The 12962-nt window shown below is 45.2% G+C and overlaps 1 protein-coding gene across 5 annotated transcripts; it reads right to left on the bottom strand.

Annotated features, from left to right (window-relative positions):
- Positions 1 to 260: 260 nt before the first annotated feature.
- On the bottom strand, positions 261 to 10693 carry LOC104583759 (transposon TX1 uncharacterized 149 kDa protein). Of its 5 annotated transcripts, XM_010237118.3 has the most exons (4): positions 10013 to 10691; positions 9572 to 9875; positions 8683 to 8794; positions 6058 to 6400 (listed from the first exon to the last, which is right to left on the bottom strand). In XM_010237118.3, the coding sequence occupies exons 1-4, from the start codon at positions 10059 to 10061 to the stop codon at positions 6296 to 6298; spliced, it is 570 nt and encodes a 189-aa protein (XP_010235420.1). In that variant the 5' UTR covers positions 10062 to 10691; the 3' UTR covers positions 6058 to 6295. The 5 variants fall into 5 exon arrangements, with proteins under 5 accessions (XP_003574959.1, XP_010235420.1, XP_024317680.1 ...); XM_024461912.1 differs by having other exon boundaries at positions 6058 to 8794; positions 9576 to 9883; positions 10013 to 10693; XM_024461914.1 differs by having other exon boundaries at positions 6058 to 8794; positions 9615 to 9883; positions 10013 to 10693.
- Positions 10694 to 12962: the final 2269 nt, after the last annotated feature.

Here is a 12962-nt window from a genome sequence, read left to right as displayed (position 1 = left end):
TTACTAAGAGGAGAAAGAACTAGAAGTGCGCGAAATGGATACTGTATTTCAGCTGACAAACGCACGTGCACACGAACAAGAGAAAAGGAAAACTAAAACAAGCATATTCAATCTGCCAGAATTCAAGTACTCCCTCCGTCCAACAAAAAATGTCTCAAGTTTTTCAAAATTTGGATATATCTAGACATAACTTGAGTGTATAGATGCATTCAAATTTAATCAAAGTTGAGACATCCTTTGTTGGATGGAGGAATAAAGCATTTCTGCAAAGAAAGAAGTATACACGATCCTAGAAATTGTTCACGAAAAACATTAAAAAGGTTATTATCCAGACATACAGAACACACATCAAAACTCAGACGGATGCATGAAGTCTACAGCCGCCTCTGAAAAAACTAATTTGCACTGTCAGAGAGCTACCGCAGCATCAGCTACTCGCTGGTTTGCTGCAGTGACAAGTCACCCAAACCTGCCACAAGTTCATCAATGTTTATCTGGCTCAAAGCATTGGCTGAATCGCTAGGAGGTGGATATGCAACCTCTGGAGGATTGTCCCTGAGGAGTTCCTTCATATCATTGATGAGTTCAAGTTCACCCTCGTCATCAGAAAATGATACATTTAGATCCCAAACCTTGAAGATAGAATCTCTCGACTCGGGTTGCTCGACCACTTCAGATGAAACCAGATCATCGCCATCTTCAGATTTTGCAACATACCCATCCATTTGCTTGCCATGTTCATCTGCACCTCTAATTAGATTAACAACCTTGCAAACCTCACGAGCAGCCTCATCATCATCAATTTTGCCTCGCTCCTCCATGTCCACATCACCATGCTGAGTGACTTCACTAGTACCATATGGACTTTCCACTGGCTTTTCAAGGGAATCAAGCAACGCTCCCCTCATTGCTCCCCAGTCAATATCTGACAATTCAGAAGTATGCACAAAACATGAATCAGCCCAAGCAACCTCCTCGGGTGAAAGCTCAACTGCCTTCTCATTTGACTTGATTGATTCCAAAATAGCAGGCAAGAAATCATCAGATCCAGAAGCCTCAGGCTCCTCTTCAGGTAGACTTGGTTCAGATAGGAGAGCTGAGATGTCTCCGTCTTCAGAAGTCATGGTCATTCACGGAACTAGTGGTGCCTTAGCATGGAAGGGGTGTATGACACCTGCAAATATGAACAACAATGGGGAAATTAGATCATAGGCTACAAAAAGGGTAACACACACATATATGCAAAATCTAGGTAATCAGATAACAAAACAAAAAAAAATCACAGAAATAGTTTTAAAAATGAAGTTACGGAAAATGCCATCATATTAGCTAGTGCAAAGACAAAAGAGGGCGGCAGTTCGCTCGGTGAAACTGTGATCAGCTTCTCAACAGCTGGCAGCAAACTATTAGTGATAAAATAAAAAAATGAGGTGGCCAAGACTAGCTGCTATAGAGTGCAGTAACACAGAAATCCTGAGTCACAAACTTACTCGCACCTTAAAAGCACTAAAGATAGAGAAAATTGGGGAAAATCTTCACCCTTCACTTGCCAACTTCCGTTAGAATGTTGAAACCAATCAGCAGACACAAACCAATAATACTTCTCACTTTTTCAGCAACTCTTATTATACAAGAAAATATGTACCACACCAGTATAATCTCTAAGAGGGTACCCTACCAAATGATATGATACTACGATCCTGTAACTTTGTGACAAAGTGCCAAGGCCCAAGAGTTGATGGAATTCCAAAGACCATTTTTCAGTTGAGCCAATGAAAAATTCCGGTCAAGTATCCAGGAACTCTTTTCACAAAAGACAACATGTACTCGAACCAAAAGACTTAAAGTCACTGACCATTGCGCAGGCAAATAAAGCCTGTATTATGGAATAAATGTACTACTTCTTTTCTTCACTTTTCCCAATGTCGCAATGTTTCTTAAAATAGGAAATTGCAATGGGGGTCACTGAACTTGGAAGGTGGGTACAGTTTAGTCCAACAAATTGTATATCCTGCATTTTAATCACTCAACTTGACATTACTGTTCACACACGGTCCAAATCTCACTTTCGAGGGGTAATCTGGACACGAGTGTACTCACGTGGATGAAGGTCGATGGATGGAAAGTTTTTCTAGCAAAATGTTGGCCACCAAAATTTTACAGAAACATCCTTCCTTTTCCCCTTCTACCAGCAGTCCAGCCCTCACTTCATGCCTGCTGCACGTGAGGTAAAGGCAAACAAACTTCTCAGCTTCTGTGTAAATGACGTGCTCGAGGTGAAGCAGATGGGTGGAGGACGGTCAGGCGCGCTAGTGATTGATGTGCGTGCGATCAGCGCCGGCCCTGGAATCTTGTCGATGACCGCCCAATGTTGACCCTCCTGATTACGGTAAGTGCTTTCTCCCCTCTTACATCTAGGTTTGGACGGTACTGTGCTCAGTGGGGGTTTGACATTGAGATTCGTCATGGTTTAGGTATAATCTGGCCTAGAATCTGAAAATGTCTATCCAGTGTACCAAATGCACCCCAACATAACCGTTAGCAAGGCGGTGGACTCAGTACTCCTTCAGTGGCGACGGTACAGGACAAACCAGCAACCAAGTGGTGCAGAGCAACAGAAGTGCAGACAAGCGACCAGAGAGGGGAATTGCTTGTCAGAGAAGGAGGATTTCTGATCTTGGCTAACCTAGGGTTAGGGGTTTTGGAAAGGGGAATTTCAGCAAGGGGAAGTGTGAGGAAATAGTGCGACAATGAGGGCTGGACGCCTGGACCGTGGGTTGAAGAGAAAAGGAAGGAGGAGTGTTTCTGTAGAATTATGGTGGCTAGCATTTGCTACAAACTCCATTCATCGACTTTCGCCCATGTTAGCACACACATCACGCGTGCCCAGATTAGGCCCAAAAAGAGAAATTTGGACTGCAGTTGAACGTTAATGTCAAGTTGAGTCCTATTTGTGCAAAATTGGTTATAAACCGAGGTCAATCACTGGAAATGCCTACCCCAAAAGCGCATATGAAAAGAGAACAGATTGTTTAAACATAAAATGCAGGATTTGCAACTTTTTGGACTAAACTGTTCTCACCAGCCAAGTTCAATGATCCGCAATGCAACTTCTGCTTTATTAAACTTCCTGACAGTCTCGTACAAATTATGTAAAGTTTGGTACGGCTTGGGTTTATAAGTGCAGAATTATGTCGGCTCCTGATTCAAGTAGGCAAAGGACACTGCTTAAGTAAGCTTAAATTAAACTAGAACCACATTATTTCACTTCACTAATATTCATGAATTTAACTGTGCCCCTTTGTTTATTTTCAACAAATAAGGCTGAAAACACATGGATGGTTACAGGGTAAAAAGTAACTACTACTACTACTGTGTTCAGCCCAGCGGATAGTAAGGTATTTCAAACGGAAGTTAATAGAAAAGGAAGCGGTGAGGCAGCGTACATCAATTTTTTTAAAATACATATTAGCATTAATTAGACGCATGAGCAGCTGAGCACCCGTTTATCATTTAAGTATTGGACCATGGGATGAATTTGTAAATGTTTACTTACTAGTTTTGAGTTAAATGCATTGCAGGTCCTAAAAGTATTGGCGTAGTGTCATCTAGGTCCTAATAGTATGAAAATGCAGTTTTGAGTCCTAAAAGTATTTTAAGTGTGTCACCGGCGGTCCTAAGCACGCCAGAGCAGGTCTGACCTGCCCACGTGTCATGTTGACCCATTTTAACCGGCCACATAGGATTAATAAAGGGGAGTTAAAATTGCATTCTGCCCCCCTAGAAATACCCCGGGCTCATCACCTCCGGCACCGCCATCACCATCCCCCCTTCTTCTTCCTCTCCTCAGCGCAGCAGCACCCAGTACAGCAGCCTGCGCTACTTCCCGGCGGACGGCAACAAGTACTGCTACACCTCAAGGTCACCACCTGCACCCGGTACCTCCTTCGGGCCACCTTCCTCCACGACCATGGCGGCGGCACCGACGACGGCGTCGTCTTCCCGGAGTTCGACCTCTACCTGGGCGCCACCCGCTGGTCCACCATCGTCATCTACGACGACTCCCAAATCATCACCCGCGAATCCATCGTCCTCACGCCTTCCAACGCCCTCTCCGTCTACCTCTCCAACGCACCACGAGACAGCCCTTCATCTCCATGCTCAAGCTCCGCCCCACTAAAAGGCAGCCTCTACCACACCCCCGGCACCTCCAACATCTCCACGCGGAACCCAATCCACGTTGCCACCAACGAGCGCCCGCCGGAGAAGGTGATGGAGACGGCCGTCGTGGCACCCGTCGGGGAGCTCACCTACCGGCTCAACCTCAACGCGTTCCCGGGGGAAGGCTGGGCCTTTTCCTACTGCCCTTTCTTAATCCTACGTGGCCAGTCAAAATGGGTCAACATGACACGTCTACAGGTCAGACCCTCCGGCGTGCTTAGGACCGCCGGTGACACACTGAAAGTACTTTTAGGACCCAAAACTGCATTTTCATACTATTAGGACCTAGATGACACAACGCCATACTTGTAGGACCTCCCGTGCATTTAACTCTTATTCTAAAACTGAAGCTTACTTGGATCCTTGACGCTGCAGAAACATATATTGCGAAACAAGCTAAATTTCACATGTCCTGAACAAGTGTGTGAGTAGTACAAAAAAATCAAATTGGCCAGCCAGAGCTGCATTATGAAGTCAGGATACAAGTAGAGAGTTCACTATGATGGAAGAGGCCCTAAAGGTATTACTCACCACCCTAAATAGGCCATAAGAATAAGATGTTCAACTGCCATTTGAAAGTAATACCCAATATAATAATAAGAAAGTTCAAGCCTTCGAGGTGTTCCATTGCACTCCATCCTTGCAACAAACAACACAGAATATCATGTGTACAACAAGGCACACACAGCATAGGTTAGAGCGGAAGAGATCGCACTAGGCAATGAATGATGCTCAATTATTTCCAACCCAAGGAACTCGAGGACAGAAAGTGTCTGCACTTCTTTATGCGAGACAAAAGGGTATGTTTTTTTTTTTTTGCGCTGGAATAGGGAGTTGTATTAATAAGGAAATGTCATATTACACACTCTAGCCTGTTGCTCAAGAGCATCACGGGGAGGCTCAAGGCACACAGCTGCGGCCTTTACACCCCGACTATCTAGAAGATTATACTTGTGAGCTACAGAAAAATTCTCCCTATTCGCCAAAGACTTGCCCTTGATATCAACCGGTTTATGCCGAATATTGCCCAATGTCTCCAAATCGGGAACTCCACAGGTAAATCTAAAAGTAAATGGCGTTTGAAGTGTCCTCGAAAGAAGAAGAAAAAAAAGGCGACTGAACCCACACGGGTTTCCTCCCAAAATCGCCACCGGTAATCTACAAGATGAAACAAACGTGCGACGTTTCAAGCAAAACTTTATCAACTGAATCAATCACGACTGAATCCTTCAGGTCTGGCTAGGGTTTTTAGGGATCGTTGGAGAATAACTGTGGATTTCTAGGGTTCTAAGTATCCCGCAGAGATTACACGAAGGACAAGATTGCTGTAAGTTTAACGAACAAAACCGATTCTAGTTGAAAGGAGCGGCGAAGGCACCTTGTAGTTGCAGGGACGTGGAGAGGCCGACGGGGGGCTCGTCGCGTGCAGCTCGCCCAAGGACGACGAGGAAAGGACCTAGAGCGCTCCGGCCCGGCGAGTCTCCTTCTCCGTCTACTGTAGTCCGGTAGGACGCGGTGGTCGCCGACTCGTGGCGGAGACGCCGGGGCCCGAGGGGAGGGGGGTGGAGACGTGCTTGAGAGGAGTCGGGGAAACCAGTGGGCTGGGTGCCTGGGTCGGTCGTCAGACTCTGGACGCGTTTTGCCTCTTCCAGGTCCATGCTCCCACAACAGTGTTTTGCCCGTCCCTGTACAAATTAAAGTGCCAAATTGCAATTTAGAATAAATCTTCCTTCTTCTTTTTTTTGAATCGGGTAACTTCCCCCATTTTCCATTTCAACAAACAGAAACAACGTAGTCTCAAGTTTTACAGCAAAGCAGTAAAAGAAGGGGATGGTGGAAAGAAGCTGATTCGGACACCAGCAAGAAACTCACTGTGATCCACCCGGTTCGGGAGGATCACTATGGGACGAAAACCTGCTGCCACCAACAGAGTACTATTCAACCCATCAAACATGGGAGTTACAGAGAAACAGCGATGAACATAGCCCACGCGGGGGCCAAAAGGTAAAGCAAGTGTGCGAGGACGAAACAAAATATCAGCAAAGCTAGAGTCTTCGACTGACGAAGTTCAGAATCAGTCGCCTGGTCTCGCAGCCTGGTGTAGACGCCGAAGTCTGATTGTAGCTTGCAGAAGTTCAAGTGCCCCCTCCACGATCCCCTGTCGCATCTTCAGATCCTTCTGCATCTCAGCCCAGTATTGGAGTAAGGAGCACAGAAGAAACACAATAGCTGTAGGATGATGAACAATTTTTCTCTCGAAACAAACAGAGTTTCTACTTTTCCATATAGCCCAGCAAACCGCACCAAGGCCTTCCACGAAAAAGGTTTTTAAACCAGGGACAAAACGTCTCATCCAGATAAAGTATTGCCAGGTTGAAGAGGGTATCATATCAATACCAAGCAAGTAGCCCAGGCACCCACACACCACTCTAGCCACAGTACATTCAAAGAAAAGATGTAACATAGTTTCATTCTTGTGACAAAAATAACATTTTGGGCTATCAGGCCACTGCCTCTTAATCATATTGTGTTTAGTCAAAATGGAGTTCAGGAAAACTTGCCAAAGGAAGATTTTGATTTGAAGAGGCAACTTTGCTTTCCAGATGAAGGAGAAATTGGGACTAGCAACATTTCTACACAAATGATTATACAAAGAACTGACAGTGAACACCTTCTTAGCATCCCATTTCCAAAGGAAGGTATCAGGAGTGTCAGTGAGTACAAGGTTCTGAACCACAGTAGCAAGCTAGAGGACCATGCAACCATCTAGAGAAGGATACATCATGAATATCATGTTTAAACACAGCAATGGAAGTATCCTTAGAGTTGCAAAACAAAAACAGCTTAGGGTAAGTCTGGTAGAGTGGAGCTTCTCCCCACCAGGAATCCTCCCAAAACCTAATAATGTCTCCTGAGCCAACAACACCTTTCCTACCAGCCAGGTAGAGACTTTTAACTTTCATAAGATCCTTCCAACAAGGAGAGTCATTAATTTTGACAGTCACAGAAGCAACAGAGGCATTTCTCATGTATTTAGCCAATACAATGCAGCCACATTCCCTGCTTGGTTTCCAAGCGCCACCACCACTTGCACAGAAGGGCAGTATTAAAGGCCTCAATATTTCTAAACCCCAAACCCCCTTTCTCCTTGGGTCTGCAAACCCTGGACCATTTAACCAAATGATACTTTTTCTTATTGCAATTTTCTTGCCAGAAGAAGGTTCTCCTAGACTTGTCAAGCTTCTCAACAACATTCTTAGGTAGTCTATACATAGACATATGATAAGTAGGCACACTTTCTAGGCAGGCTTTAATTAGCACAGCCCTACCCTCAGAGGAAAGGGAGCCACCTCTCCAGGCATCTAACTTTTTGGCCACTTTGGCACAAAGAAAATCCCAATGTTTGCTCAGGAGCCTGGAGCCACCAACAGGCACTCCCAGATAAGAAAAAGGAATTTCCCCAACATTACAACCAAAAAGATCTGAATATGATTGGACAATGAGGTTGTCCCCTCCAATTATATAAATCTCACTCTTGAGGAAATTAATTTTGAGACCAGACATCAGCTCAAAAGAATAGAAAAGCAGCTTCAAATTGACAGCCTTATCCATGTCATGTTCAATACATAAAATTGTATCAAACCAGAAATCAAGGCTATACCGGGAGGTAACAAATGAGGTATCAAACCAGAAATAAGTCATTATACTATGCTATAAAGATCATTCTAGTGAGACAATCAGCAGCAAAATTAAACAGAGAAGAGGACAAAGGGTCACCCTGCCTAACCCCTTTAAAACTCTGGAAGTAAGAGCCAATCATGTCGTTCATCTTAACACACACTGTCCCATTACACAAGACTTTACTAATCCAGGAGATCCAATTAGAACAAAAACCTCTAACTTCAATGCAAGACAGCAGAAATGCCCAATCAACCTTGTCATAGGCTTTCTCAAAATCAAGTTTCAGAAAAATACCAGTGGTGTTTTGTCTTTTAACCTCATGCATGATTTCATGTAAGGAAAGGATACCATCAACTATATATCTCCCCCCAATGAATGCATTCTGATGAATACTAATCAGCTTATGCATGACAGAATCAAGTCTAATAGAAAGAACCTTGGTAACTAATTTGTACAAGCAGTTTAACAGACAAATAGGCCTAAACTGTTGAATTTTGCAAGCATCCGAAATCTTAGGCAATAAAGTGATCACCCCATAATTGAGCCCATGAATGTCTAAACTCCCCTTGTGAAACTCATGAAAAAGATACATAATATCAAGTTTCATAAATTCCCACCTAGCTTGAAAGAACTCAATAGGAAGTCCATCAGGACCAAGAGCTTTGTTAGTTTCCATAGCAAAAAGGGCAAAACTCACTTCATCCTCAGAAAAGGGTCTAAACAAAGCTCTATAATAATCAATTGCATGTTGCAGTAACATTTTAGGATCAGAAATATTACCAGACTCAGCTTCCAGAGAAAAAATGGTATTCTTCCTTTTCCTCCCATTAGCAATTCTATGAAAATACTTTGAATTACAGCCCCCTTCCAAAAGCCACTTTTGATGGGACCTCTGAAACCAATAGTGCTCCTCCTCAGCATACAGATGATGTAATCTAGTCATAATTGCCACTTTCCTAGTGCACATATCAGGCAAAAGTAATCCATCTTCCTCCAGAATTTCTAAGTTATCCAACTCCTTTTTCAAAGATTTTCTTTCCTTTTTCATTTGACCAGAAAGATTTGTTCCCCAGCCCCTAAAATATTTTTTACATCTCTTAATCTTGATGTGTAAAATGTCCAAGATAGACTTAGCTCTGATAGGTTCACACCAAATCTCTCTAAGCTTGCTAAGGAAGTCAGCTTATTTGAGCCAGGCCAACTCAAATTTGAAACCATGTTTTATATGAGGATGGGATCCACCGCTAGAAAGTAAAAGGGCATTATGATCAGAAAGTGACCTAGGGAGCTTCCTGATTGTAACTAAGGGGAAGATATCTTCCCAAATTGCAGACATAAGTACTCTATCAAGTTTTACCAAAGCAGGAGGGTCCTGGTTGTTACTCCAAGTGAACTTGCCCCCATTTAAAGCAATTTTCCTCAAATTATAAGCATGTATAATGGGATTAAAAGAGTCAATGAAACCAGAGTGAACATAGTTATGATTTTTATCCTCAGGGCCCTGCTAATGTTAAAATCCCCTCCTACAATAAATTAAATCTTCCTTCTTAAAAAAAAGAGACAATTCAGCTTCTAGCCCACATGATCACATCGTGAGACCGATGACAAATTAGAAAATTTTGGCTGCTCCGGTTCCAAATTTGGTTGAGGAATAAACAAATTGATGGACCTGCCTTCCACCTCTGGCGCCGATGAAATGAATCGTTGCAGACCTGCGCTGGAAGCAGGCGGCGATGGTGGTGGGGCTCGCAGGAGCCGGCGGAGGCAACGCAGGGGCATAGAGGCGGCCATGGGCGCTGGGGCAGGGGCACAGACGGACCTGAGCGCAAGGCACTGTGCGGAGGCGGAGAGATGGTCTTGGACGGTTGAGGGAGAGGAAGGTGCGGCGGAAATCTGGTTAGGGAGCGTTCGGAGATCCTCCAACTTCCAGCTTCCGTAAAATCCATCATGGAGTGTCACCGAACAAGCCAGCTCTGCGGAGCTAGTTCCAAGAAGCGGGGTCATTTTCATGTAAAAATCACATAGCGACCCTTTTGGAGATTTGTGGAACAACAAAACTCGAAGCAGCTAAAATTACAGCTCCGCTTAAGTGAAAAACGATTCGTTTTACCTTCTCTTGGTTCTTTTCCTTCTCTGCCCGAGCAGGCGAGCACCACCATTTTCTCAGTCCAATCATGGAGAGGCCGGAACCCTAGCCGTCAGGAGGGCCTTCCCCGCCGCCTAGCCCCTCCTCTGTTGCACTGGACTTCAGCAGGCCCCGCTACCGTCCCCTTCGCAGTCGACGGACTCACGCCTTCGGCTCCGTCACGGCCGTTCTGGCCCGGTCGCCGCCGTCGATTCACGGCTTCCTGCGCCCGCGACGTCCATGCCTTACCCCTGGATGACTGCCTCGACGCCCTATTCTAGCCCTAGCCTGGCCCGTGTTGTGCCGTCCCTCGCCATCCGTTGGCCGCCGGATGCCAGTGAAACCCCTCCGCCTCCCCTGTTTCTCTTCGTCTATGTCCATGGCCGCATCCCTGATTTCTTCCTTGCCGTTCTTGACTGGGCTGGGAGGACGAATCCTCTCTACTGGCCCTAGGGAGTTTGGGCTTTCAAGCCCACTTGAACCACAGAGCAGCAGCGGACGTTCCTCGCTCCGGCCGTGAATCAGGAATCGCTATTTAGAAGCCGGATCGACGGATTTCGGGAAGCCAGAGAACTTCGGAACGCGCCCTTAGTTTATTGTTTGGTGGGTCCACTTTGCATGTAAATTTGGCATCCTATACACTGCAGAAAATTTAGAATTTAGCATCGGTGCGAAACTGAACATATGTTGCAGATTTAGTTTTTGGCACATTGTGAAAGCCCTAAGAGGGTCTAGGGTTTCTCTTTTTCTTTCTTGTTTATTTTTCTTTTTATTCTTTTATTAAAAAAGGGAATTTATTTGTTACAGTTTTTCTTGTGACCAAGTTATTCATTACAGTCGGCAGAGCACCGCGCCACGTGGTCTATTCCTACCAGACAGTTTTCCTCTTGTGGGAGCGCATAGTTTTTTTATTTGACGAGCGCGGTTGGTTTTCCTCTACAACGATTCGATGTTTCCGGTGAGTAAGGTGGGAGCCGAGCGACTTGTTTCAGGTCTCGTGTTCTAGGGGTCCTAGCATCTACTCCGTGCGTTTTCTCATCCTAGCATCCCAGGTTTGAACGAGCACGAATTTTCAGCTCCTGGGATCCTCGGCAGACTGTATCAGGTCCATCCGTTTGGCCCATGAAGATCCGAAATCTGGCCCAGGATACAGTATTGAATAAATACTGGACCATTTTCTATGAGAACCTGGGCCATTTACGATGGGAACCTGGGCCATTTACGATGGGAACCTGGGCTATTCCAAAAAACTAGGCCCCACCTTCGCCCTAAATATCTCCTTTTCTCCTTCTCACTCGATCCAGTAGAACTCCTCCGGATCGAGATGCCGCCGGGGACAACATCGATCGGGAAGGCTCTTTCTTCGCAGCCCCCACCTACATCGATCCAGATCGAGGCCCCGCTGCCCCTCGAGTACGCCCTGATCCGGTCGCCGCCGCCGCCCATCAGCTCCTCGTGGATCCGGTTGCCGCCGCCTCTCGAGGTCACCCCGATCCGGTCGCCTGCCACCTGATCTTGTCGCTGGAGCAGCCCCTCGTCGATCTTGGGTCAGTGAGCGACCGCCGCCGCCCATCAGCTCCTCCGTCCCCTACCTCCGGATCTCTGTCGACCGATGCCCACGGGTGCATGGCGGTTGCCGAGTACGAGCGGGCACAATGTGCGGTCGGACCTTGGCGGGGGCCGGGTACGGCGGCCCGCCTCTAGCCGCGCCTTCTCCTAGAGCAGGTCGTCCAGGTGCTGCTTCCGCAGAACCTCGTCGGATCCTAGGCGGGACACGCTTTCTGGTCTTCCTCCGCCACGTTTCGATTTGATTCATTGCTCTCTGTTGCGCAAATTGTGGTTCGATTTGATTCGTCTCTCGATCTGTGGGTAGAGATGTGATTGCTAAATCTTGAAAAAAAAATTCTAATTCAACGCCTACGAATTTTCAGTGGATGTTCTAATCCAGCTAGTTGGTTCAGATTTTGTGTACAGAAATTTTGTGACATTTTTCTATGCGAACGGAGTTATGGATGGGTGGATTTGATTACTAAAAAATCCAGTGGATTTTTCTATGCTCGGATCCGGAGCATGATGTCTTGTACAGGCCAAATCTTTGGTGAAATTTCTAGATTTGTTCTGTGGATGCTCATCCAATAATCTTTGATTTAGTTTCATTTTCTGGATTTTCTGTGGATGCTCATCTAATTTAGTTTAATTTTCTGATCCGGAAATATCCCCACCATCTTTGATTTAGTTTAATTTTCTGTGGATGCTCATCCCATGATCTCTGCCATTTCTAGATTTGTTCTCATTATAATTTTTGCATCGGTTTATTTTCATTGGTTAGATCTGTACAAATCTTGTACAGGCCAAATCTTTGGTGAAATTTTTGCAGATTGCAAATTTGTGTCAGAAAACTTGGATTAACAATTTTTTAAGTTGCGCCAGATCAGGATCAGACATGTTCCAACCTACCCCAACTTGGGCCAAAAGAGATCAATACTTGTTCCAACCGTACAGAACTTGGGCCAAACCAGCTCAACAATATCTGTGCTGAACAGTGCGGTCTTGGACCAAAACTCATCCAGAGGTCCAATAAATGGTCCTGTAAGTGGGCCAAGGCCAGGGTTTCTATACGTAAAAGGGGTTCGGTGAGCCTAGCCCCTATATTGGTAGGTCTCTTTGGGTTTTCTTCCTTTTTTATTCTTCCAACAGAGAATTCCACAAATAAGCTTTTGGTTTTTCGGAGAAAAGATGGAGTCTAATTTTTGAGACGATCGAAGAATAGTGAAGTTTCCAATTTTGGATGGGCTTCCAACAAATTTGATAAACATGCAAATTTTAAAGGAAAGCTTTCTACTGTCTTTTTAAGAAACTTTCGAACTTTTGGAATGGACTTCCAAATTTTTGGACAAACTTTCAAATTTCTAAGATGGAACTTCAATTTTCTGGA

This window comes from Brachypodium distachyon, chromosome 3, assembly GCF_000005505.3.
Source record: "Brachypodium distachyon strain Bd21 chromosome 3, Brachypodium_distachyon_v3.0, whole genome shotgun sequence".
Classification (NCBI taxonomy): domain Eukaryota; kingdom Viridiplantae; phylum Streptophyta; class Magnoliopsida; order Poales; family Poaceae; genus Brachypodium; species Brachypodium distachyon.
Note: the sequence above shows the minus strand (reverse complement) of the source record. Positions and strands in the feature narration are given on the sequence as shown.

What these genes read in the sequence shown, in the direction of transcription:
- LOC104583759 (XM_024461912.1), bottom strand. Translation starts at nt 9,851, where the DNA reads ATGATGGATTTTACGGAAGCTGGAAGTTGGAGGATCTCCGAACGCTCC. An exon ending in ATCGGCGCCAGAGGTGGAAG is followed by an intron (nt 8,795 to 9,575) that starts GCAGGTCCATCA and finishes TATTGGTTTCAG; the next exon opens with AGGTCCCATCAAAAGTGGCT.